General features: G+C 40.4%; 1 protein-coding gene across 6 annotated transcripts in view; it reads left to right on the top strand.

Moving 5' to 3' along the window:
- The first annotated feature begins 367 nt into the window (after positions 1-367).
- FAT1 (FAT atypical cadherin 1) overlaps positions 368-27744 on the top strand; it is a 110870-nt gene continuing 83493 nt past the window's right edge. For 4 of the 6 annotated variants that reach the window (XM_065633181.1, XM_065633178.1, XM_065633183.1 and 1 more), the window contains exons 1-2: positions 2227-2301; positions 8699-11987. In XM_065633181.1, coding sequence (XP_065489253.1) covers positions 8720-11987 — 3268 coding nt within the window. In that variant the 5' untranslated portion in view covers positions 2227-2301; positions 8699-8719. Of the gene's footprint in view, positions 420-2226; positions 2302-3006; positions 3051-8698; positions 11988-27744 lie in introns of those variants that run through there. The other 2 variants (XM_065633179.1, XM_065633180.1) reach the window with 2 other exon arrangements.

Raw genomic sequence — 27744 nt, 5'->3', positions numbered from 1 at the left:
GGCGCAGCTTCCCCACTCTCACTCCGCTGTTGCAACTCCTCAACTCTGCCCGTTCTTTGCCTGGACATGTCTTAAGAAAGTTGGATCTCTCCTTTTCTTTCGGCGTTTTTTTTTTTTTTTTAATCTCCCCTCTCCCCGTCTATTTTTCCTTCCCACCCTCATTCAAGTTTAAAACAGCGGATGGGTCGAAGCCGATATGCCGCGCTGTGGCGATGGGGACGGGCACCGCGCTTGCTGCGCGCCGGAACCGCGCTGAGCACCGGGACCGCGGCGGAGTTCACGCTCTAGAGCTGTGTGGTCACCGGGTCATTTCTCGCTTCTTCTCAAAAGGACTAAAAAGGAAGGGGTGGCGGAACCGTGCGGAGATGAACTGAGCTGGAGCGGACTTTGGAAGAAAAGCGCCGAGTCCAGCTGGTCTGGTGAGTTCTTTGTTCAGTAAGTTTATTATCAGCAGGGTGCTTAGAGAGATGATACCCATGGGAGTTTTGGCGTTCTAGTTTGCCGCGTTATTGAAAATATTCAGGTTTTCCCTTCAGCCCGTAGTTTATAAGTGTGTACTGTATGTATGTTTATCTATCAATATCTATATGCACACCGACTTTATCCATAACTATGCGTACCTGGGGCTGAGGGCACCCCCAGCTATACCGGCACCTTCACGGAAAGAACGGCACGCAGGTTTGCCGACCCAACCCCCTGCGGCTGGAGCCGGGCTTGGCGCCGCGGGATACCGGCTCTGCTCGGCCGAGCCGGCCGGGCTGGCTGCCGGCGCCGTCCCCGGCCGCCCGTGCGCTGTGGCGCGGCGCCCCCTGCCCGGCGGCCGCGGAACTGCGGCCCCGCTGCTGCGGGGCGGCCCCGGGAAGGGGCGCGGGCGCTGCGGGGGCGCTGCGCGGCGGAGCCTCCTGGCTGCGGGCTGGTGAACCTGGAAGCCGGCCCTTTCTGAAGAGGTCGGTTTCGTCTGATGTGCAAGCCCCGGGCTTTGGTTGCAGAAGGGCCCCCTGCGCAGCTGGCTTTATTTATTTATGTGGCTAATAAAATACGTGGCGGAGCTAATGTGCGGTAAATGCGCCCCCGCCGGCTTCTCCTGCCCGCAGCCCGGCTTCGCCGTTGGCCCGCTGAGTCGGGATTCCCCAGGCAAACGTTTGATCGTTATTAAGCGTGATCACTTAATGAGCGAGGAAGCCTCCGATGACTATTTGGGAGTACTGATCTTTACCGTTGGACTGGCTGACGGACATCCCTCTGGCGCGACTCCCGCAGGGCGCTCCTCCGCCTGAGGTAGCCCCTACTCTTCCCAGGGCGCGGGGGTCGTCGCCGCCGCGCTCCCCTGGCTGTCCCCGGCCCAGCGCACGCTTTCCCTGCTGCTGCTTTTCCCGGTGTCGCGGCACGGCCCGTCTCCTTAAACGGTGGCGGGGAGCCGCGGTAGCCGTCAGTCGGTTTTGCTCTCTGCTGAGAGACCTCCCTCAGCGCGGCCATTAAGCTGCGGCTCGCCCAGCCAAGGGCCCGAGGCTGGGAGGCGTGAGGTCAAGCCCGCCGGCGCGGCAGCCCGCACCCCATCCCACTCGCTGCACGGGGGAAAAGAGGGAGCGGCTGCCGAGGAGCTGCGCTCGCCGCAGGGCGGTCCTCGCTGCAACCGGCGCGAGTGGGGACCGCAGGGCTTGTACCGGGTACCCGCTGCTCCTCGGACGGCAGAGCCCAGCGAGCGAGGACCGCCTGCATCCCTGGGGTCTGACCGTCTCCCCCCACCACAACCCCGTAAGATATTCCCCGCCAGCAGCTTTCTGAAGTTTCTGAGTAGCCTCTCCGCGGAAGGACTTCGCCACAGGCGAAGCCGCCCCGGTCCCCAGACCGGCACCCCCGTCCCTAGCGCCCCGGCCGGGCTGGAGCGGGCCGAGGGCGGCAGAGGTGAGGGATCCCCCCACCCCGGCCCCGCTGGCGTCCCCGCGAGCGCCGGTCCACGGCGAGGAACAGCTTGTGCTGTGGCTCGCCTTCTCCCTGCTCCCCTCTCTGCTGTTCGTCCTCCCCCAGCGGGGCGGGCGCTGGGCGCAGAGGCGGGCCGGGGTGCGCAGACCTCAGCCGCTCCCGCGCCCGCGGAGCGCCGCCGAAACGAGTTCCGGAGCGCCAGCCGTCCAGCGCCGCGGAGGAATACGGCGGCGGGGGGTGCTGCGGCCCAAAAGGGGCGGAGGGGCACCGGCGAGGCGCGGTGGCGGCCGGCGAAAGGGAGGGGGGCGGCGCGGAGGGCAGCATGCGGGTCTGGCACCGGTCTGTGCCCCCGCCCCGCAGGCAGTGAGGCGCGGAGAGGTGAGGTGCGGCACGGAGCGGCGGGGACCGGGACAGCCGGGCGAGTTGAGAGAAGTTTCAGCAGCGTGGGAGGGCGGGGAGGGGGCGGCCGGGCGGCGCGGGCCCCCTCGGGAAGTTGCGGCGCTGAGGTGAGGCCGGGAGCGCGGCGAGGCCGCCCGGAGGCGCTGGGCAAGCGGCCGCCTCGTGCTGCGGGGGCTGCGGGAGGGGGCTGCGGGAAGGGGCTGCGGGGCGGCGCCGGCCCCCTCCCCCATAGCCCCCGCCCGCCCGCGGCGCCGGGCCGGGGTGGCCGCCGGGCTTGGCGGGCCCTGGCGCCCCGCGGCTGGCGGCGGCTGGAGCCGCGGCCGCGCTCCCCTGAGAGCCGGCAGGTTGCTCTGAAGTTAGGGCGAGGAAAAAGCGCAGCGGCGATATTTTCCCCTGGAGGCAAGGTGTCTTCGGGTGCGTGCGATGGGCCACTACAAACTTCATTCCCTGATAAGCCGGCAGGGGCGATTCGCGACGAGCACGTACCTTGGGGTGACTTTCTTCCTTTGTTTGCACTTTTACACCGCGTCCCTCGTTGTGTTCCTCGCCGGATTCCTCCGAAAGATAAAGGGCAGGGTCCGCAAGGACGCGGCGTTCAGCGCGGCTCTCCGGGAGATCCCGGCTGAACGGGTCTGCCGGTTTCTTCTACTTTTTTCCTTCGTCTTTACGGCAGTTGGAAGGAAAGAAAGCTGTGTTTGAAAGGTGTGCTTTTTAATCTTTCGGTGTCGGTAAGTGATGGCATGCCTTACCGCTGGTAGTATTCTCCTGTTATGAACTTTTTTTTGGAAACGCATTAATAACTTAAAAACCGCTGCTTTAGTTTAATAGCAGTTTTTGCTGCGGTTAGAACTACTTGCATGCAAGTTATTCCTGGGCAGTTGCATGGGAAACGTTACCTGTATTCTTTCACCACCTCTGTTATCTTTCAGTGAAACAAAAGAATGTTGTGTAATGTATTTCCTATTTACCCGTCTAACCATGTGGAAATATTCAGCTATTTAGTGAGTAAAATACCTTACTCTGGTGCTGAAAGCTATTTCTTTTTTAAGTTTTTGTTTTGTTCTCTGTGAAATCCTAAAATCTCACTTTTAGGAGGTTGGAAGGCAAGCTTTAGTAGTTGTCCCAGTAGTGTGGGATAGTCTCCTGAATTTTGTAACTTAGCATACAAAAGAACTTCATATGGCTATCGCTGCTGTCAGTGCAAGTAAGCAAACATAAAATCCCTTTGGACCACTCCCCCCAATTTACTTTTTTTAAAGTTTAAAACAGACTTCAAGCTCAGTGAAACTATTTTTGTCATTTTAAGGTGCTATGTTAAATTTCGATCAAACTCTTTCATTCACAGAGCTTGGAGGTCTGCTTTGCCTTGCACAACTGGCGAGTTCAGTATTAGATACACTAATAAATAACTGCCATGCAGGTAAATAGTCAACATTCTCTGTAACTTTGTTTCACTCCGGATGCAGAATCTTTGCGTGCTGTTTTAATACAGCTGCTGTATTTACCTTTTAACAGCAAAGATCTTGAAAGCATAAATCAGAGTATGTCATGAGATTAACTCATAGTGTGGAGAATACAAGCATAAAACCTACTGCAGTTTAGTCACAAGTTAAAACTGTTATGTTAATCTCGGTGACAAAGTACATTTTTTGAATAACTTACCAGCTTTACTAAAGTAACATACTATATGCTTTCATCGTGTGTTTTGTTTTCTGGATACCAAAACAGCCAGACACTCTTCCTCCTAGAAAAGCAAAGGACATGATACTGTTAAGTTTTTTGATCGGAAACTTAAGCATGTTGAAACGGATAAACCTGGGTTTTTTTTGTTTGTTGTTTTATTGTGTTTTTTTTCCCTAATCAGACTACATAAATAATCGCTTTTAAACAATTGAAAGGGTAGATGCAACTAGTTAGTACAGCCCACAAAGCCACAGGATCTCTCATAGACATCTGCAGTAGGAACCCTCCCGTGACAGCTGAGTTATTGCAGTAATAATTTTTCACAGTGCATTTGTGTCAAATGGTGTAGGTTGCATATGCCGATCAAAATTGACTGTAAAGTAAATAGGTGTTGTTTTGATTGATAGAGATATTTTAGTGTTAATAACTGAACATTACAAATCAAAGAAGCTGGTGCACATGTGGGGGGAAATCACCACTACATTTCTTAAAAGGTAGTGAAAGATTTCAGGAGGCATTGTAGGAACAGTGCTAAAGGACTTCTTTAAGTCCTCAGAATGCTCTCTGATGTTCCCCTAGAGCCATATAACAGGCCATGCTCAGAATCTCCTGGTAATGTAAAGGATGTAGCTTGTAAGCCTTACAGGAGGTCTTTCTGGAGTGAACTGGGATCTTGCGTGGAGAAAAGGATAGCAGTCAGACTAAGACTCATCCTGACTTGGGCCACGTGGCCTGGTTTAGGTTCTTTATCTACCTGTGATTTTTACTTCATTGCTGGGGGAGTAAATCTCTCAATGTATGCTCCCCGCATTGATAAATTATGTAGAAGATAAGCTTGTTCTGGTGTGGTGATAGGGGTTGTTTGTTTGTTTGGGGTTTTGTTTGTTTTGTGTTGTTATTGGCTTGCTTGGCATTGAGATTGCCATTTACTAGATTCTGTATTTTATGATTAAAACTTTGAAATCTCAAACTATAAACTTTGAAGTCTAGATACTGTTAACATACTGCTAAGAGAAACAGTCTTCTATCTGACTGCTGTCTTATCCAAATCATCTTCATTTGTAAATTATCAATTTGAGGTCTGCTAACCCCCAAATTTTGCTTGTTCATATATCTTTAATGTCAAGATAGTTCATATTTCTAAGTTCCGTTAGTATTTTTCCCATATGCAAATTATGTTAACAGTATTGATGTGTTAATCATTTTGTTAACATTGTAACTAAGTGTAAAACTATCTTATGTATCCTAGTGCTGGGTATGCATATAGATAAAAATGTCTTGGATATGCATATAAATAAAAATTGTCCAAATAATAATTTGCACATAGGAAATCAGTATTTGTTTGAAAGTAGCGTTTCAGAATAAATGCAGTGTGCACTTATAAACCTAGGGCTATAATGTTCTGTTAAGCGAACGGTTGCTTTATGCGTTGAAAATGGATGCAGAAAATCCTAAACTGGTCATATTCCAAAGATAATAAAAAATTTAAGAGTTCAAAGTGTAGCCTTTGGCTAAAATGTTTCTGAAATGCAGTCATTCTGGCTCACTGTAATGAGCCATCTCAGTTTATATCTAACACATTATCACTTTATCTTAACTACTAAGGAAAAGTATGAAAGTGTTAACTGTCTTTACAACTGGCATTGTTTAATACTTTGAGTATTTATCAAGATTACATTGTGTTGATTTTTGGATAATCCTGGATCAACTTTTTTAGTTTCCAGTAGTTCTGTAAATTATGACAAGATGGAAAAATTGTCTCGTAATAGAAATGGTTAACTTGTTTTTGTCTAACATTGTTAACTGTTCAGTTGAGAGATGCTCTTAAGCTCTCGATTGTGACTCAGCAAACCTTAGAAGTTGCTGCTGAGGAATGGATTCTCTTACTGGTAGTTGCGTCATCGTGTGTAACAGGCTGCCTGTTGCCAGTTCTGAGCAGACTCCACTTGAAGTTATTAACAGAAAAGTGGCAAAAAGTGCTACAGGTGTTATGGCACAGAAAAAATATTTACGCTAATAGTAAAACCTCCACACATTCAAATTTTAATGAGGAGTTTGGATATCTTAATGCAGTTTAATGCATCATAGCGTGGTGCACCTTGTGTCTAATGTGCTTGAGACGTGAGGAAAAAATGATAAGATGCAGACAGGTACGATGTTTTACAAAATAAGTACATAGCTTCAGACAGCTTGTTGCCAAACATAAGTATAGGCAGTGAGTTATGGGATGCCGTAGCAGTGAGGGATCAAGCTGTGTTTTAGACTTCAGCATATGTTTTAAAAAATATCCCAGCGTAACTCAGGAAGAGGGAAAGAACTGATCAGACCAGCACAGGATCTGAATCATTAAGTAGTTTTTTGATAATGAACAGCTTCCAAAATTCCAGCAAGATGAAGTATAAGAAACTGTTTCTGTTAATTACTTAAACATTATGTAATAATTTCTTAACATGTCTTTTAGGATGGCATCTTAAATAGTTTGCAATTTTTGAAGTATTGATATCATTTATAGCAGGGGTTTGGTTGTGTGTTTTTGTTTGCGTTTTTTGTTGGTTTTTGTTTTGCTTTTTCTTGCCTTTTTTTTTTTTTTCTTTTCGTAATGAAAATGCTTGTTTACTTGGCAGTATGTTAGGGGCATGAAGCCCTGGAGAGCCAATAGTCTGTTTATTCCCAGGATGAATCATAGCCTGGGAAAAAGAGTAGATAGGGGAAGAAGAATACTTTTAACCCATTGAAATGGTGGCTGTTCCAACCTCACGTTCATTTGCTCTCCCAACCTTCATCCACTATTAAGACCTTGTAAGCAGTGGTTCCAGCTAGTGACTTACTTTTAAAAGCTCATACACTTTTTATTGTTTGCTCATTCACTTTTTATTGTTTGCTATGGTTTTAGCTTTAGTCGTGTAACTTAATTGCTAGATTTGGAAGATGGGCGGACTTTTTTTTTCTTTCTCTCCTTCCAAAAGGATACTAGCTAAGTTTTCACTATTCCTCTCCAATATTTCCTATAGTTTGTGTGGATCTGAGTCTTAAATTCTTCTCAAAATCACTGACTTACTAACAGCTGTGACTGAATTAGCTTCTTTGGAGGTTTTCATGTGAACTGTTGATACAAGTAGATTAATTTGCTCTTACGCATTCTAGTGGACAGAGTCCGTCCATGGAATTTTAGCCAACGCAATCTTTAATGTATCTACCTGAGCAGGTAGGAATTAGGGGAGAGAGAAATAACTGTGAGAGTAAATGTGAGTGGAGGAAGGAGACAACATAATGTGATACTTTTTGAGCTGGTGTGAGGGTAGGCACTGAGGAGACGCTGACAGCTGACGATAGAGTGAGGACAAACTAGGGCTAAAATGTGGAAGGTTGGGAAGAATGAAAGAGGGGTACAGTTAGGAATTAGTATGATTAGGACTTTGTAGGACTTTATATGAGTTCTATAACAGACTGGCCAGGGAAGAAGGTGCTAAATGAGAGGTAACAGAAAAATATTTAGGATAAAGAGAGAAAGGTGAAAGAAAAGAATGTGTAGTAATTAATCAAAGTAATCAAGTCAAAGCTAGATTGCTTTCTACTTCTTGGAAACGAATTTTTCCCTTAAGATTTGGTTGAAAGCTTGGGCTTGTTGAGGAAGCGTTCTGAAGCTTTGATTTTGTTATCTTGTGAGACTTTGGGAAGTAAAGACTGTTGCTGTAAACCCAGATGAAGAAGGTGGTCCCAAAGGTCGTGTTCCTGAGGTTTTGCCTTTTATTTCTACTGCAGTCTTGCCTAGATTTAGGCATTGGAAATGACACACTGAATTCTTCAAAAGGGAAAAGCCAGTGAGGATGTGTCTCCCTGTCATCTGTCTTGCTATTCCAGGTTCTTTCCCTGTCATTTCTGGAGTGTATTTGAGAAACACGTCATAATAGTTTCTCCATTTATTTTGATAGATTCTTGTTCTCATAGGCCTTGATACTAATTTGTTTTAGATATTTTCTGAGAGGGGAATAAGGGAATATGTCTCTTCCCGCCCCGCCCCCCCGTCCCCCCCCTACCCCGCTCCCCTGCCGCCATGGTATGCCCTGCTATCCACTACTCTTACAAGGATACTCAGAGCTGGAGAGAATACAATACATACAGAATTATTCTCTGTTTATCATGGTGTAATTCTTGGAACAGGTGCTCATAAGATACTTTGAAGAGTTCATAGCAATTTCAAGCCAACTCTTGCAGTTTGCTTCCATGTCATTTCCATGTCATTGGACATCAGCCATTCTACAGTCTAAGTGAAATGAGGGAGAAGAATTTTCTGTTGGAAGACAATGTCATGTATGAAGTAGAGGAGTGGAGCGAATGTTTGCTACTCTGGATTAGTTCAGATCTAGTTTGCTCACTTTTATCAGACAGCATTGGCTTATTTCTTCTAACACGTTGCTCCAGGGAATTGTTCATTTCAAGTTAACTCTGTGTGTTCCCATTGTGTCATGGTAGTAATTCCTAGACTTTTGCCCTTGCGGATCCTTAGCATTTTTTAGTAGTTTTAATTTATCTGTTTTTTTTTTTCTTACTAAAAATGACATTGAAACATTCTGCAAAAAAGCATATAACCTAGATGTGTAACTTACAGTTTTCTTTCAAGCATGAATTATAAACTAAACATCAATAATATTTGAACAGTCGTAAGTCTTAACACATTTCTCTTTTGTTTCAGGGTTTCTTTGTAATTGCTGTCATGGGAAGATACTTGACTATGCTGTTGCTGCTGATGCTGCTTGTGCAGCATTTTGGAAACTGTGAAGGAAATCAAAGACCACATCATGCTCCGCCAATGCAATTTACACAAGTACAGTATAATGCCACTGTGTATGAGAATTCTGCAGCCAAGACTTATGTTGGGCATCCAGTGAAAATGGGCATTTACATTACAAATCCATTATGGGACCTAAGATACAAAATTATTTCTGGTGACAATGAGAACTTGTTCAAAGCTGAAGAATATGTTCTTGGAAACTTTTGCTTTTTGAGAATACGGACCAAGGGAGGAAACACAGCTATCCTTAACAGAGAGGTAAAAGACCATTATTTGCTGACTGTTAAAGCAGTTGAAAAAAATACAAATACTGAAACGCGCACGAAGGTCAGAATACAGGTGCTGGATACAAATGACTTGCGGCCTTTGTTTTCTCCAACATCGTACAGTGTTTCTTTGCCTGAAAACACAGCAATAAGGACCAGCATCGCAAGAGTCAGTGCAACAGATGCAGATATAGGAACAAATGGAGAGTTCTACTATAGCTTTAAAGAAAGAACAGATGTGTTTGCTATACATCCAACTAGTGGAGTGGTAGTTCTAACTGGTAGACTTGACTACTCGGACACTAAGCATTATGAGATGGAAATTCTTGCAGTGGATCGTGGGCTGAAATTGTATGGCAGCAGTGGCATAAGCAGTATGGCAAAACTGAGTGTTCATGTAGAGCAAGCAAATGAATATGCCCCTATTATTACAGCTGTTACACTGACTCCATCAGAATCTGACAAAGATCCAACTTATGCAATTGTAACTGTAGAGGACAATGATCAGGGCTTGAATGGGGAAATAGCATCATTAAATATTGTTGCAGGTGATCCACTTCAGCAGTTCAGAACAGTGAGGTCTGTTCCAGGAGGCAAAGAATACAGAATAAAAGCCATGGGTCACATTGATTGGGAGAGTCACCCGTTTGGATACAACCTTACCCTTCAAGCTAAAGATAAAGGAAACCCCCCACAGTTTTCTTCTGTAAAAGTTGTTCATGTGACATCACCACAATTTAAGTCTGGTCCTGTCAGATTTGAAAAAGAGATGTATAGAGCCGAAATAAGTGAATTTGCCCCTCCAAATACACCTGTGATAATGGTGAAAGCTCTGCCTAGTTACCCACATGTAAAATATATATTTAAAAATACACCGGGCAAAGTAAAATTCAATTTAAACACTCACACTGGTCTTATTACCACTTTAGAACCCATAAAAGCACAATATGCATCCCATTTTGAACTTGAAGTTGTGACAAGTGACAGAAGAGCTTCTGCAAAAGTATTAATTAAGGTACTCGGCATGAACAGCAATCCTCCTGAATTTACTCAGACATCCTATAAAGCCTCCTTTGATGAGAATGTGCCAGTAGGTACAAGTGTCATGAGAGTAAGTGCAAGAGACCCTGATGAAGGGGAGAATGGTTATGTGACCTATAGCATTGCAAACCTAAATCCTTTGCCATTTGTGATTAACCATTTCAGTGGGATTATTAGTACCTCAGAAGACTTGGATTATGAATTGATGCCAAGGGTTTACAATTTAAGGATTCGAGCTTCTGATTGGGGTATACCATATCGTCGAGAAGCTGAAGTTCCTGTTACTATTATTTTAAATAACCTGAATGACAATATACCTTTGTTTGAAAAAATTAATTGTGAGGGAACAATCCCCAGGGATCTTGGTGTTGGAGAACAAATAACAACTGTATCTGCTATTGATGCCGATGAGCTCCAGTTGGTGAGATACCAAATCGAATCTGGAAATGAACTGGATTTATTTAGCCTAAATCCAAATTCTGGAGTACTTTCACTCAAACAGTCACTAATAGATGGCCCAGGTGCTAAGATGTCTTTTCACAGTTTGAAAATTACAGCTACAGATGGAGAAAACTTTGCAGAACCACTGTATATCAACATAACTGTAACAACTAGTCGCAAACCGGTCAACTTGCAATGTGAAGAAACTGGTGTTGCCAAAATGCTTGCTGAGAAACTCCTACAAGCAAATAAATTGCACAGTCGTGGAGAAGTTGAGGATGTTTTCTTTGACACGCACTCTGTGAATATGCATGCACCTCAATTTAGAAATACTCTCCCCAGTAGTATTGAGCTAAGAGAAGACCAACCTGTGGGCTCCAGCATAATACTTATGAGTGCTACTGATCTTGATACTGGCTTCAATGGAAAGCTAGTGTATGTTATTTCAGGAGGTAATGAAGATAGTAGTTTCATTGTTGATATGGAAAGAGGAGTGCTGAAAATTTTATCTCCCCTTGACCGAGAAGTAAAGGATAAATATACTCTAAATATTACTGTCTATGATCTTGGAGTACCACAGAAGTCTGCCTGGCACCTTTTAGATATAAAAATTTTGGATGCTAATGACAATGCCCCAGAGTTCTTGCAGGACAGCTACTTTGTTGAAGTGAGTGAAAACAAGGAGCCAAACAGTGAAATAATTCAAATTGAAGCTACTGATAAAGATTTGGGGGCTAATGGAGAAGTGAAATATTCTCTTCTTACAGATACAGACAAGTTTACTATTAATGCTGTGACAGGAGTTGTGAAAGTCGTAGGGGTTCTGGATCGTGAAGAACAGCATGTCCATTTCTTGAAGATAGAGGCTAGAGACCAACCTACTGAAGAACCTCAATTATTTTCAACAGTTATTTTGAAAGTGTCTGTAGAAGATGTTAATGACAATCCTCCTAAGTTTATTCCTTCAAATTATCATGTGAAAATTCGAGAAGACCTTCCTGAGGGAACCATTATTATGTGGCTAGAAGCCTATGATCCTGATTTAGGCCAGTCAAGTCAAGTACGATACAGTCTTTTGGACAGTGGAGATGGCACCTTTGATGTTGACAAACTAAGTGGAGCAATACGTATTGTACAAAGACTGGATTATGAAAAGAAACAATTTTATAATTTGACTGTGCGGGCCAAGGACAAAGGAAAACCCATTTCATTGTCCTCTACGTGTTACATTGAGGTTGAGATAGTTGATGTGAATGAAAACTTGCACCCTCCGCGATTCTCTATATTTGCAGATAAAGGCTTTATAAAAGAAGATGCCCCTGTTGGCTCCTCAGTAATGACAGTATCTGCTTATGATGAAGATGCAGGACGAGATGGGGAGATTAGATATTCCATCAGAGATGGATCTGGTATAGGAGTTTTTCGAATAGATGAAGAAAAAGGTAAGGTGACCTTCCATTATTTTTATATTCTAAATAAAATATGTCAGCAAAGAGATAAGAGAAGCAGTGTTGTCACTGGTATAGATGTTCTTGTTAGGACAAAAAGATGTTACCAATAATATGTATGGTTCTGTCTACCACTGTAGTGAAATTATATGTATACGTTTGATATGTAATTTTCTTCTTTTGTCCTCATTTCTATCCAACCTACCAAAAACCATTCTTAGATCTTAAAAGCTATGCTATCTGGCAATAGTAAGAGTACTATTGATATAAAATGAAAGTCTGCCTCATGTGATTGCTGCTGTTTTGTGGACAGTGGGATTGTGAAGCTAAGGCAGCAAACTGCTTTCTGCAGGGATTTTCATACTATTTAATCTTGGGTGACATCTCAGTTGCTTCATTTACTGGAGGTATGCGTGGGTGTGATATTGCCATACATTCTGGTTTTGGTAGTTATCTATCGGAGTTGTCATAGGTTCCCATTTATAAGTTAGTAAGCAGTGTCTGCTTCATGGAAAGGCTTCTGTCAAAGAAAGCACAGATGCAGCCTTTAAAAACTCCTATAAATGAAGCAGACTGAACTATTGACTTATTTCATTAATAATGCATAAATGGATGAGCAACCGTGATAATTATCCCAGTGTCATGTATTCAGAAGAAACATAATTATGGCTTCAATAAAATTCTAGTGCTGACTTCTAACATTTTGGTTGGACGTCTGTGTAGTTACCCATCCACTTATGTTTCTGATAAAGACAGAGCGTTGATATTGGGCTACTATCCAAGTGCCTTAACATAAATTGAGGAGAAATCTTGTGCAAAATTCAGCTTCAGGTTACAGGTAGGTGAATTATGACATGAGATTTACCTCTTGCAGGAAAAAAAAACCCAAACATATGAAAATGGAGAATTGGGTGCTTTCCAAGACTTAGTTTTTTCACTGCTAGGTTTCTGGTATGTGTGCAAACCATTTATGAATCATTAAGCCTTTCTTTTCACATAAGTACATTCAAGTTCACTGTGCATTATAGTGTCTTAGAAAAGTGTTTAGTTGTCCTGCAGAATGAGTCTGAGTTTGCCAATTTATTGTCCAAGTGATAGATAACAGTACTGAGAATGAAAGAGTGAAGAGAGATTTTTATTTTGAGACCAATATGTACATGTGTACCTATTTATGTATATGTGGACAGGTACATCTATTTTTGTGATACTACTACTGTGGCAGAATTAGTTGCATGTGTTGCCTCTTTACTCTTTTGGCACAAGGCTAGTTTGCTTTACTGAATAATTTGTATTAGTTTAAGTTCCTTTTTATCTGCCAGGTTTACAAAGTGGGCAGAACTTGAGGCAAAACCAGCTTCCGTTTAATAATCTTGTCCAGCACAGTGGCTCTGTATTTACAAGGCTGGAGAGAGGCACTGCCTATATTAATATCTGGTATATCTAGTGTGTGCAGTTCTTCAGGGATGAAAGTGGAGGGATTCAATGGGGAGAGGTGGCGGTGAAGAGAGGTTGCTAGTTTTTAATCATAGTGAACAAATTACACTTAAGACACTGGTGTGGGAAAGAATGTGTGCATTTGTGTTTGGTAGGTGTGCTTTTTCTGTAAAATGTTGATCTAAAGGAACTGAGGAAAGAACATGGAGTATCTACAAGCTTGACAATGTTGCTTAAACATTGTCTGGACACTTTTTTTTTTTTTTTGGCTCAGAAGCTATCGAAATTGTTGCAGAAGACACTCTTTATATTGTAGTGTCTGAATATTTGTCATGTTTTTCAAAATGGACTGGCCTTGATACAAGAAGACGACTGATAATTAGCCAAGAAAGCAAACAAAAGAATTTGTGAAAGAGGAGATCTGGCAAGCAACTTGGTCACTTTTTCAGCCTGCTAAAGGGCTTTTCTGACTTTACCCTTGAGCTACATTTCTGCTCCTTCTGTCTTTGAAAGCATCATACTACACTTTAGGTTCAGAGATGGGTAAACTGGTTTTATTTGGAGTCAACACTTAACTATTCAGTGGCTAAGTGGAATTCTTTTGTGCCTTGCTTCTTAGGAATCAAGGACAACAATCATATTTGCAGACAGACTAGTTGATCGGTGATGATAGAAACATCAAATTTCATGCATGGAATTTTTGTTAGCTTTCAGGTTATCTGTTCCGCGTTAATGGGGTTTTCAATTTTACATTTCAAAGGGTAGGAGATTGAATTAGTATTTGTTATTTTGTACCTGTAAGTCTGGAATTTTCACAAGATAATATCTCTGTGTTACTAGCTCTTGAATATTTTTTTCTAAAGAAAATAAGAGTACTTTTTTTTCTAAGACTTACTTTTCATTTAGGTCAGCTACTTTTCATAGGCTCTGTGTTCTGCTGTCCTGTCCAAACTGTTGCAAGTCAAGTCTCTTAACAGGCAGCCCTAATGAACCTATACTCCCAAACTCAGGAGTTGCTTTGATTACTTTGTTGCCTTATTGGTCTGATGCTTTTCAAGAAAACACAGAAACAAGTACATTAGGGGTGAATTTGGTAGTCAGTCATATTTTAGCTTTCATGTAAGTATTTAGCCTGAAAAGGCTGTAATGGTCAGGAAAGGCGGAGAGCAAGGTGATATAAGTCTATAAAGTTGCAATAGTTTCTGTACCACCTTTCTTATATCACTTTCTGTTTTTTGCAATGCAAGAAATAGGACACACATAGGTAACCAACCTAAAAGTAAGTATTTTTCACATAAAGTGTAATAAAGTCATGAAACTCATTTCCCCAGGAAGTTATAGAGACTGAAAGTATGACTAAAGAAAATAAATGGTACTAATGAGATTATTTTGAGGTTCAGCCTTACGTTATCTCCAGCTCATAAATTGTTAATGGGGAGCCAAGTGGATAGGGAAGAAGATCAGAGATCATTGCTTAAGATATAATGATTCAGAAGTGCAACAGTGCATTGTGACTGTTATTATACAGAGATAAAATTAAAATTACATAGAAAATGGAGACTCTCAGTATATTATAACAGTATGAGGGGAGGAAAATGTAAAAACAAGATGTGCAGTGAATTTACCCAGCAAAGCGATTTGTTTATCCTTTAGGTATGTGTGTTCAGGAGAAGCTGAAATTTAAGATAGCTTCTTAAGTGTGAGCTGGACTGAAGTCTGCAAATTGAGATGATCAGCTGGCTATATAAATTGCCTGCTAAAGCAGCTGTAAAATATTTTCCCAAAGAATTTGATAAGGAGTTGAGCAGGTTGGGATGTATTAATAATATAATGCATTGTGTTGATGCAGATCCCAGTGTGCCACAAAAAAACCTCACATGCACCATCTAAATCCCATTAGCCCTAAGCAATAAAAGTGAGATAAATCATGTCAATACCAAGCTGCTACTGCCATTTAGAAAAGCTTTAAGGAATGACAGAAGCAATTGCTGGAGGAGAACCTAGAGCAGAAGCTATGTGGGACCAAGGCAGCACTGAAACCTCTTCCTTCCTTGTCCCAGTTCTCATCCCAGCAAGCAAACAGGGAAAAGGAGAATGTGTTCCTGTTTGCTTTTTGACTGTCAAATATAAGGATAGAACATTTTCTTTAAGTATTTATACTTCTCAAAGGTGAAATGAAAGATGGAAGCTCTAGTTTGCAAAAACAGTATTAGAAAGAACTCCCAGTGCTTCTTCTATTTGAACAGGTGAATGAGGCTGCTGGGCTGGGTGTGACACCAGCATGTGAGGAGCAAGTTTCCACACTGAATTTTAGCTGTAAAAATGAGAACTGTTACTAGTTTTGCTCACTGTCTGTCCTGCTCCAAAGAATTTTTGCCAAGCAGACTGCCACTTTCCATGAGATATCAGGGCTTCTAGGTTATTACTGAGAGCTAGTTTTTATATTGTTTCAAGGTTGTCGTCTTTTAGTTTTGGTTTTCTTTCTAGTGCTCAAAATTTAGATAGCTGAGGGAGCCAGCAGACTTCGGGAGTGCAGATGCCTTGGGTCATTTAGCCTAAGAAAGGTCTATATAAGGTCTTCTATAAGCATTGCAATGTTTATAGAAGATGGGAGCCCATCCTGGAAGCTGATGTTCAGAAATGAAGGAAATTTCAAGCGTCATGAATTAATTCTGTGGTGTCCAGTTGTGTCTAACCAGTTGTGTACTAGAGTTGTTGGATTTGCAGCCCTTGTATACTCAGATGCAGGGTGTTACATGTAGGCCCTATGCAGTAAAGTTTCACTTGATGAGAGTTTGTTTGGACTATTTTTATAAACCACGGTGAATTTTACAAACATATTGTTATTGGAAACTTCCCAGCTAGTTCAACTTGCAAGGCTACCAGCAGGAATTTTCTAAACTTTTGGAATTGAAAATATTTGAAAATTTTCCCATAACCTAGTTCCAGAATGGTGTTAAGGGTGATGTGACAGTCTGAACTTCATGCATTATAACCTTATTACTTGTGTTTAATCTGGTAATATATCTATTTGTTACCAAGAATCTGACTGTTCTTTCAGTAACCTGAGTTAAATTATTAGTTCATGAGTATTAGAGATTAACAGTAATTCTCTTCTAGAGTTAACAACAAAGTTTAAGGTGATCAAGCTAATTTGCTGGCTTAAACAGATGTAAGTATAATATGACTGTGCTTTATTAGAACAAAGGTCTGTCTAGCCTGATAGGTTGTCTCCAGGATTGTAAGGAACAATAAGAACAGGGCAGACACATGATACTTCCTTCTAATACTTTCCCAATCTCTAGTTATTTTCTATTTGAGGAGTTTTTGGGTCAGATGTGGCTTGTAACCTCTAGCGGATTTATCTTTCTTACATAGTCTTCCCTTGGAACCCTGTAATTTTGAAATGTAAGCTTGCTACCATGATAAGGAAAGATGATTTGTTTCGGTAAAGAATGTTAAAGGAGCAAGTAAAAAAAATGTTAACGACATACACTATCTCTATGTGCATAAAATAACATCAATAAAGTTTAATGGCTATGAGGCATTATTTTTAATATTACCAGAACCATTTCCAGCAGGGAAGACAGTAATTCATTAAGGAGGATGAATAGGATTTGAACTATGCAGAGCAAAGTACTGAATTATACTCTTAAAAGGTACAGAGCATTGCTAACACATAAGCATGTTAACATTTCTTTGTAGTGTTCTCGTAACTGCATTAATTAAAAGGCAGGATATGCTTAACGTTTATATGTAAGGGCTAGCTTCAAGTTCTATTTCTTCAGTGATCTTTGGCTTTTGAGCTTTTCAAATCATTCCACCACTCACTGTTGTTGAGTTTCAGTATGAAGACAGGCATTAGCAAAGATTGAATACTATGATTATCAATGGAGTGGAACCCTTAAGTACCTATTGGATAGCTATTAAACCAGCAGTGTTGTCTGGAACAGAAGCCAACTGGCCTGCATCTGTCCTAAGCTCTCATACCTTCAGTCAGGGTGGCTGCACCCAGATGGTCTCTTGGGAATGCGATCTGCTGCATTTTGACTCCTAACTGTGCCCCAGTGCTCTTTGGAAGAGAGGCAGCTGGCATGGGCCAAAAGCAATTTAGCAGTGTAGAGAAGCAAGTTTCAGTGCCTGGGAACATTCTCTGTTGTACTGATACAGCCATAAACCACTTGAAGGTAGGGGAGGCATTTTTAATCAAAATTGAGACTGGTATGATTTGATTTCAAGTTAATTGTATTTAAGCAGCCTTACAAATGTGGGACTGTCTTCACACACTCTATCAGTGCATGCTTCATGTTGAAGTTGCACTGTCCATATACTTTAGTTTGTTACCTCTTTTGTATAAGTCGTGGATATAGATGCTAGGATATACAAGAACTTAGTTTCCCTCAGTTTAGATTTTTAAAAAAAGTTCCTAATAACTTCCATTTTTCTACTACACATATTCCAAATATACTGCTGTCAAAACCACATGGTGAGTCTGTGCTGTGTTTATTCTGAGTCCTTGCAGACCTGTCAGACGGGTTATGGGTCACTGAAAACTGTTAACAGAAAAAATGTTGAGCAAATCCTTTTAAGAAAGCTGTTAAACATTAATTTAAAAATTGTAATCGGTTAGGTGATGTTGATAGTCAGGAAAGAATATTCCTGGTGGGTTTGATGTGATAGGCTACAAGGAGGAAATGCTTTAAGATTTAGACAAAGTTTGTTTACAGAAGTTGTGATAATGACATTTCCTGCTTAGATTCTGTCCACAGATTGGCACATAGGCTTTGACATTAAAATTCCTTATGTGAGTATTTTGTCCAGTTGAAAATGAGTGAATGGGAAGAACTTCTCCTATGAGGGTCCTCTCATAGTGTTTCCTTCTTGAAAAGCACAGTAGTTCTTCCCACTACTTTTGAAGAGAGAGCTGAATTAGATGTTCTATTTCTGTGCAATACTAAGTGGTTGCAGGTTTTTGCACAAGAAATTTTTACCCTAGCTAGTTCAGTTACAGACATGAGTGAAGCTCAGAGCAGAGACTAATCTCCGAGGTATCTAAATAGCTTTTCAGGCAAGTTTTTTCACCCTGTGCTGAATTCTGTAAGGCCACATTGCATTGCACTGAAGTTAATGATTTTCCCATATAGCTATAGTAGCTAACTTTCTTCAGTGTTTGGGATATAAATGTGATAGAGTATGGATTTCCAAGGTTATTGTGATGTGGTTTGTCAAAAAAAAAAAAGGGGGGGGGGGGGAGGGGCAGGGAGCAAACTAAAATCAACAACAACAACAAAGCAAAAATCCCCCCCTTAAAGAATGAATACTCAGTTTTAAGAACTCTAACTTGGAGTTTATAAGCCTGGGAATGTTAATTTGGAAGTGTAATCTTTTAAATGAGGGGCTGCATCAGCACTTCATTTAGTATTTAAGAGACCTAAAACCTGATTCAAATATGTACGCTGGAGATTTGAATGAAATTTTAGTCAGCAGAGAAGATTTTTTTTTTCTTAATCAAATGACTTATGCAGATTATTCTTGCATTCTGGAACTGGCTGGTCAGTTGCCACACTGACATCTGGAACAAAATTCCAGGTCAAAACCTGGAATTCAAGTACAAACTGTTAAATTCATTATTTCTTTGGGAAATAATACAAAGGCAGACATCTGTTTGATTTAATAGAGTATAATTAAACCTCTTAAAGGAATTTGAGTAATACTTTCTGAGTTCGAGAGGCATTTTTCTTGCGCATAGCAGGATAAAAGTATGTTGTGGTTTGTGTTTTTTGTTGTGGTGTGTGTTTTTTGTTGAATATATCTGTTCAATAAATATTGGTTTCTCTGTTTAATAATAATAAAAATACAGCTGTTCTTATTCTGGAAACAGGAAGTAGTTTAGGTCAGACATGCAGTCATTCCCTTAGCTTTCTCTCTGAGGAAAGTTTAGTAAAAATAAAATAGTATTTAAAAAAAGGGAGGGTTGTGGCCAGTGAAGATTAATTTGGTAGTTAACTGCTCTGGAAAGATATTTCAATGCTGATATATGTTCACTGTTTTTTTTCTAGTGGCATTATTTATTTTGTGCTCTGCCTGATCGTTCCTTACCTTTGGTATTGAATTGAGAAAGATGAACAGCATGAGAACAACTTGAATTTATATGGCTGGGAGAGAAGATCTACCCATTTCAATGCTCCCACCACCAGTCTTGTGAATCCTTTGTAGAAAAGACCTTATCAAACTTCTCCAGAGCCCACCAGAGGAAATGTTTTGTTATGACAATAAATAATCAAGCTTCTTACAGTACCATGCCCACCCCAACAAAATAACCTGTTTTTTAAAGCATTTATCCCACGTTTTCATGGCTTCTCTTCCCTACCAGAAATTTTCAGTGGTAGTCAAGCATGCAATATATGGAGCAGAGCTGAAATCAATAGTTTAGTCTGCAAGATGAGAGAGACAGTTCTGTCCAGTGTGGGACATTTAAACTGAGGCAGCATACCTATGGTTGTTTAATACAGATATTTTAGAAACGTGTATTTTCAAAATGGGGTATTATCTTGTTTTCTGTTTTCTAATTAATGATACCCAGTGGGTTTGGGTATGTTCAGTATGACGCTGAAAATAAGAGTGAAGTTGACACAGGAAGATGTGTATGGTTTCAGTCTGTTTTTACAGGATTTTTCTTCAGTGGCATTAAGCCAAACTTGGGCAACTGTACAAGAAAAAATATAGTTATGTTGAAAAAATAGTTATGTTAAAAACAACCAAATAAACAAAACAACAACAACAATGTGCCTAAATTGAGTCATAATTTGAGTTTAAAAAATAGTTGCTTAAAATTTCACGCAACTAAAATATATTTTCCACCAATTTGTTATGGTTTTAAAAATGAGGCATTTGGCACATAGGTTCTCTTTTATGAGACAGTACAAATAGCTGTAACAGCAGCTTACTAAGAATAACTGTTGTGTCTTTATATCCTCTGTAGTATTAGGAGAAATTTTAAAACTTTTTTTGAAGAAGCATAGGCCCAGTTCAGCACAATTTGTTTAAAGATATAAAGGTAGGGGCCAGAGGCCCATGATCAGTTAGACTGAGAAGTCCTAAACTTGCTGCTATCCATTAAAAAAAAAAAAAAAAAAACAAAAAAAACCAAAAAAACACAAAAAACCCCCCAAAAAACCACAACAAAACCAATCCAGAAAGCTTTTTCATAGGAGATAACTAAGTTTTGAGGATGCGTTATTTTGCCTTATTGCTGCTACGAATAACCTGGCTGCCTGACACCTGAATTTACTCATATGCATTTAAGTACTCAAGTTCAGAAGAGGTTACCTGGTTAACCTATCAAGGACAATCTGGTCTTGACTACCTCTGCAGCTTTGTGCTACTGTCCTCAGGGTATGATTGTGTTCAGGCTAAGGTCTGGAACTGATGGTGCTGCTGGGTTAACCTGTGGGATTTGTTTCTTTTCAGGTGCATCAAACGTGCTAGACCTAAGCTTGGCATTTAGAGCTAATGTTGAGTTTCAGTTTAGTGGAGTTTAAGGAGGCCTGGGTTTGGACCAAGGTCCTGAGCAGCCTGGAGCTAGCTGATTACCTTTCTTTCTTAGGCTAGAAGGAAACTATATAATTTGCATTTGTGATGGTGGTCACTGCTAAGTGCTATTAGGTTGTTAATGTAGCTTTTAGAATGTGTCTTTGGAAGAAGCTGAATTAGTTTCAGACAAACATATTTATCTTGTGTTCTGCTGCTGGCATAGGGGTCTTCCAAAGTAGTTTGAGAGTTTTCTTAGGTATCCTGCTGAGTAAAACATCACCTTAGCTGCCAAATAGAGATCCCATACAAAAGCTGGGGCTCCCCTCCACTTCTGCATGGATGCTGAAAGTAAGGGATTGTTTTGTTGTGAAAGGTGTTGACTGGGTTACAACTTGGTCTGATGAAAACAGAGCTGCCTGGGGGCTCTGTCTCTGTAGGAGACGCACTGAGGCCGAGCCACATGCAGTCTCAAAGATTACCTTATAAACAGCAATCAATTCAGGCAGCAGAATACATATTAAGGGCCTATTAACTTGCTTAGGCCTCTCTTTGACTTGAAAAGTACTTGTGAGCAGAGGAATATTAAAAGAGAAGGGTTGCCAAAATCTATGGAAGGTGCATCTTGCCATATCGCTGTTGGTACATCTGTTGAGTTGGGGATTTATTTCCTACTAAGCATCTGCTTAGCTTTTGAAGTACATATTAAGGTCAAAGGAGGGGAGCTTGAAATGATTGTGTAATGTTTATTCTTTTCTTTGAAGATTTTAAACTTTAATCGTACAGCATTTGGATATATTTAACAAAGGACAAACCTACATGAGTATTTGGCAAACTTCCACAACTTATAACATGCAGTAGTTGCAGCTTTAGAACTTTGATTTAAAAATAGTTTGGACTTTGCAGAAACTGTGGTTTGCAGGTCCATTTTGTATACCATTTTGTATTGCATGTATCATTCTTATTGCATCTGTGACTTGATTACACTCGTCATCTGAAAGTGACCCAAAATAAATTTTCAATTCATCAGTCTACATGTGGTACAACAACAAAAAAACAACCACAACCTCTAGCATTCCAGTGCCATCAAGGAGGGATTTTTGGGAAAACAGAAGTGTCTAAAGAATCTAGCAACAGGACTGGAACAGGTAATTTCTGTATGTTTCCCCAAACTCCGTGTGTTCTGTCCACGCTTCTAATACCTGCTTCTATTTCATTTTAAGTTGTGAACAAGGATAAATCAATACGTTTATGGCTCTTACGAAGAGTTGTGTAATTTTGATAGGCATTAGGGTTAAAGAGCAAACTGCTGAGCTAATGGATATAAATTGTCTTGACCTACCAGTAGTGGCAATCATTAATTGTTCTTTCAGCTCAAGAGTTCTGCATCTGTGCAGACTTGTCAGTGGGGCATTGCCGATACCAGAATTGAATATATGCCTATATGACAGGGAAGATTACATGCAGGAAATTCAGTAGTTCCATTGTTTTATTGCCAATCTACTACTTAGAATAATCTTCACTGACATGGATTGCTTCTGAAATCCGCATGTTTCTAAAATCAATCATTTTGGGTGCTTATGCAAAAGACCATTTTTATTTTGCTGATGCAAAAAGTCTGAAACTGCGTCTGTAAACTGAAAAATGAAAACTCCTGAGTTTTGGTTTTGAAGTTGCTGATCCTAGTGTGCTTATTCATATTTTATACAGGACTTTCAGAGTAAAAGATTATGATATTAAAAATTTCAAAATGTAAGAAGTATAGTTACAGAACCGCATTCTGATTTGTGTTACTGGTAAACATACATGAGTGTTACAGGACTGCTCCAGTCATGGGTAAAGAAATGAAGATTTTGGTAACATAATGTGCTAAAAATGAATACAGAATGAACGAATAATGTGTTAAAAATGAATTCAGATTTCTTCTCATGTGTTGCCTGTAGTCCTGGTTATGTTTATGCACAGAGGGAGTTTGGTAGTTCAGCTTGAAAGACTCGCAGTACAAAGAAGCTTATGTTGGAATGTATGAATGGAATTATGTATGTGATCTTTAGTGCTGGTACCTTGTCCCCTTCATTTCTCCAAAGCTGTGGGGTGGCATTCATAGCTCCTTCATGGGGAATGTGTCTCTATTCTACAGATGGGGGTGGGGGGAGTTTATTCCCTTCCTCCTCCCCCCTGAACCTTTGCCTGTAGATTTACCATGACAGGGTATATCCTGTCTCTATGAAAATTAGAGATTGCTGTCTAATGATAAGGGTTTAATCTGCAACGAATCAGACATGTGGAAACTTCTGTCTGTGGAATTTTCTGTTTGATCTGAGAGGAATGCCCTTGCTGTGCCCTTCCTGTAATGAAAGCAAGGTAGAGTGAATTAAAGTGATTCTAGATAAGACTGGAATGTGTGCATTGGTTATGCCTTTATTATATTTGGTGTTGCAATTCTGGTTGCATGTATTATTTTACTATCCAAGAGACTGGCAGCATATTTTTAAAAGATGCCTCTTTCTTTCTGGTTTAGTTGGAAGTGCTGGTTTTTGTTCATTAAATTCCCAAGGTAATTACTTAGGTTTGAACATGGAATGTCTTGCTCACAAAAACAGATATTGCCAGCAAAATATTGACTGTCCTATGATAATACAAGTTTTTTGTTACTGCAAATAACTGTTCAGTAAATCTTCTGTCTTAAGGGTTTTCTTGGCGTACCATTGTGAGGAATGGCCAACAGGTTCTCTCTCTGTCTTTATTACATGAACAGTTAATGATTAACCAATGTCCAGCTGCCTGTGCAAGGAATGTTAATTACTTTGGGGAGGGAGGGATAGATGACTATGCCTTTGCGTAAGAAGTCTGGTATCATAGTTCACTTTGAAGGTAGTTTGAATATTACAGTACCAATTTTATCAGAATAACAAAAATAGAAAAATGATGTGTGCCCCTCTCTTTGTCTGGGTATACGTATGTGCTTCCATACTTGTGCCACTAGCTAGTACAGTAATATTTTGAGTTGCCTGGGTTTGTCTAGAACATTTTAAAGTAAAAAGTATGTAAGAAGAGATGACAACTTGTTAAGAAGTGGATTACTTTGTGCATGGATATAGAAGAAGCATGGCTCAAAAAAAAAGGTGGTAAAATAAAAAAATGTAAGCAGTTCATAGTCCACACTATTTCACAACTTTCTGATCAGCTTTCTGAATGGAAACTTGTGTGTTAAGTAAGTACAGAAGCCCAGAGATCAAGAACTGTACTTACAAATATTAAAAACCAAATAAACAAAACAGAAACCACAAACAAAAACAACCACCCCACCCCACCCCCCCCACCTTGGAACTTGCACTTTTCAATTAGTTTTTTACTTGCTTAAAAATTTTCATGCTGAATGGTGAAATTGCGTAGTAAAATTTTGGACTGACTTGAATCCTTCCAGATACAGATAAGGTAGGGGAAGAGAATGTGAGAAGGTTCAAAAACTGTTAGTGAAAGATAAGTTGTCAAGTTGTCATTGACTGAGGTGACGTATCAGTTTTGATGTGCATTGTATAATAAGAAGTTAAGGGAGTGATGATTACAGTGAGAACAAGATTAATGCAGATTATGTGGATTAAATTTGGAGTGAATATTGATCCAGCATGTGATGATGGAAAGAAATGGAATAGGAAATGTACGCCATGCTATGTCCGTAATTCCAGGGAGGTCACCAGGTACAACTGCATCTCTAGTCACTGCAGATTCTGTGAATTTCTTAAGCAAGGAAAAAGTCTTCAGTGTTTCAGGAGCAAAATGCATTTTGTGCCTAAATGGTCTGCTGGTTACTGACAATATCATGTTCTTTTATGCTGAGCATACTAGTTTAGGCAAAGCTGATCTACTTTTATCATGGCTCTGTGACAATTAAACTTGTTTGGTGGACAGTTATTAACATCACTCATTCTCTTTGGTATTGTTACTAAAGGTGCAATTATCTTCAATGAAAAATGTTTCTGGGGAATAATTAAGAGGTTTCCAACAAATTCGAACAGAGAAACTCTGGTCTGTTTATCTATATGCTTGTAGGTTCTACTATTAAGCAATAGGGTGAATTAAATGTATAGAATTTTTTAAACTGTTCACTTTCATTATTTTCTGTTATCTTTAATCATTTCTGCTTCTGGAAAATGTTGATTAAAAACTTGTTGGCTTTTATTCATTATTTCTGTGAAAAAGACAGCACCCATCTTCCAGCAAGCATCCAGGGCACTTACCAATAAATATTATTGATATCTAAGAAGTCATTTCTAGTTTTCTAGTTGCAAGTCTCCTTTTTAGATGTTACATATTGATTCTTCAGTGTGCATGTGAGAATTTGCTTACAAATGGAGCATTTCTCATTTACTTGATACAGTAATCTTAACCAAAGAGAATGAACGTTGGTTTGTTGTGGGTTTTTTTTTTTTTAATCCCAGAGTTCTTTACCTTCATGACTCTTGTGTCCTGAAATTTTGACTCAGAAACAAGCAAGTTCAGAAACATTTCTGTGTGTGGCTTTTATTTCGATTTATATGCAAAGGCAAATAATAAAAAACCTAGTATAACAAGTACTGATCGGTATGGAATCCCCTCTGGATACATGAGTAGAAATAAAGTCTGAATAAATAAATGATACTTCGTAGGTTGATAAATCTGACTTTGTCAGAACAAGGTTGAAAATGTCTTTTGATGCCACTGGATCCTAGATGCTGTAATCTCATTACTTTCTTGGTTTGCTTTGTTCTCCTAGCTCTTGCATGCCCACAGGTACACCAGCTCTTCTTTGTACACATGAATCTGCTTGGGAGCACTGTTTCTATTGACAGTAATTAAGTGCCATTGTGTTATATAGCTACCTGGTGCAGTAACATGAACAGCAGTAAAGCCTGATTTCCAATATTCCTCAGCATGCTACTTGCCTTTTTGATTAGTGTCAGTATCTTTTCTTGCTCAGAGCTGATCTGGGAACTGTCATTGTTAGCCAGCAGTCTCTGCAACTGAAAATAGTCTGGAGACAGAAGGCTTGAAGCAAAACTGCAGCAGTCCAAAACACAAATCAGTATAAATAACACACACATGCTAAATGACAGCTTTTTGCATGTGGGTTAGTTGTGAGCCAGTGTTGCTGCAGAGCACATCTGTAACTGCTTTTTACTGAAGAGTAGGACTGCTCTATTGAACTCACTGGGCCTTCAAAGTTACTTTTGCAGAAGTAATACAGGGTAGGCTGCAATCGTTCAAATTACAACCAGAAATGAAATATGAGAGAAATGCTGTGTATGCAAGAAAAATATTTTTGGGATACATGGAACAATTTTCCTTATTTAACATGGTCATTAAACTTTGAGATTTACAGACAAAAAGTGAGTATACTTGTTGCAGAACTATCCAGGTTTTTTAATAGTTTGCAAAGGTCTAAACAGCTAGATCTTTCTGGATCAACAAGCCAGTTTCTGTACAATTAAATGTGTTGCTTTTGTGCATAATTAGCTTCCCATGCGTCTCATTATTTTCCTTGTAGCTGCTTCTTCTGCCTAAGGGGGACCTAGGTTAATCTGTCAACTCCAGTTAGTTTTGAAATTCCTGGGGCCATGTGCAGAGGAATTTCCCCTTCAGAGGCTCCCCATTTCCCAGTTAAATTATCAGAGTGGTAATATAACCACTCACATTGTCAACAATTCCTTAGTACTTGGAAGACTGACAGTGAAATTAGAGGGACTTTGCAGGGTGAAGCCAGAGTTCTAAAGACCGTATTTGTGTGTGTGTAAAACAAACAAACAAAACTTATAAACTTGAACAAAGAACATAGAAATTCATCCTTTTCTGTTTCTTGCACACATGCAAGTATACATGTGTTCTAAAAATTTGATTGAATGCATTTCCTTCTTTGTTTTTGACGTTCATAAGGAAACAAACACTAGGCCTGTAGAACCCTTCACTTGCTTCTGAATCACCTGCATTTCAGTGGAAATTCTCTGTTGGTCATGAAACTGTAGTAAGAGAGCAGGATATAAAAGTAACTGAATAGTGTAACAATATTATCCCAAAGTATTTTTGCTCAAACATAGTTACTTACTCTAATTCTGTGATACTGTGTAATTGTACTTCTTGGGGCATAGAAAGCAGTTGTGTATTTACCTGAAGACAAAAATCTGTCCTGAAGAAGGGGATGAATGAGTGCAGCAATGATTTGCACCAGACCCTGCAAACCTTGCTCCCGTAATGTAGTAAGAGGAGCTGCTTTTTGTGGGTACCGAGATCCCACGTGCTTGGCCTAGAATCTGCTGGCAGTTTGTTCTGTTTTCACTAATCATTTATAAACTTGCTGTAATGCTGATGTAGTAGTGTGGTCATGTTTTTTCAGCATGCTTTCTCTCAAATCATGAGTGACTGCTCACATTAACAGCAAAGCTTGCTTTGCTCGCTCTCTTGAAAGAAACGTAGATTGTATGTGCTTGTATTACAATAATTTTTCCTATTGGCATAGGAGTTAACATTTCATTTCCCTAATGTGTACTCATCAGGGGGTTTTTATGTCTTCCCATATCAAGCTTTAGCAACATGGTACTGTTCTTCCGTATAGCAATTATATTGCCTGTCTGAAAGCCTGACATACAAGTAGTCTAGTTGACAGAAATAAGCTGGAGCTATTAAAATAACCATAAATGAGACTGACAATAGGAGCTGTCTGCCATTGTCCCAAAAGATTTTTTGAACTGGAAGTAATCAGTTGAGTTCTAAGGCAACCCCATCAGGGATCTTCTAATTGCGAAAATTCCCC

The sequence above is a fragment of the Caloenas nicobarica genome, chromosome 4 (assembly GCF_036013445.1).
Source record: "Caloenas nicobarica isolate bCalNic1 chromosome 4, bCalNic1.hap1, whole genome shotgun sequence".
Lineage (NCBI taxonomy): Eukaryota > Metazoa > Chordata > Aves > Columbiformes > Columbidae > Caloenas > Caloenas nicobarica.
Note: the sequence above shows the minus strand (reverse complement) of the source record. Positions and strands in the feature narration are given on the sequence as shown.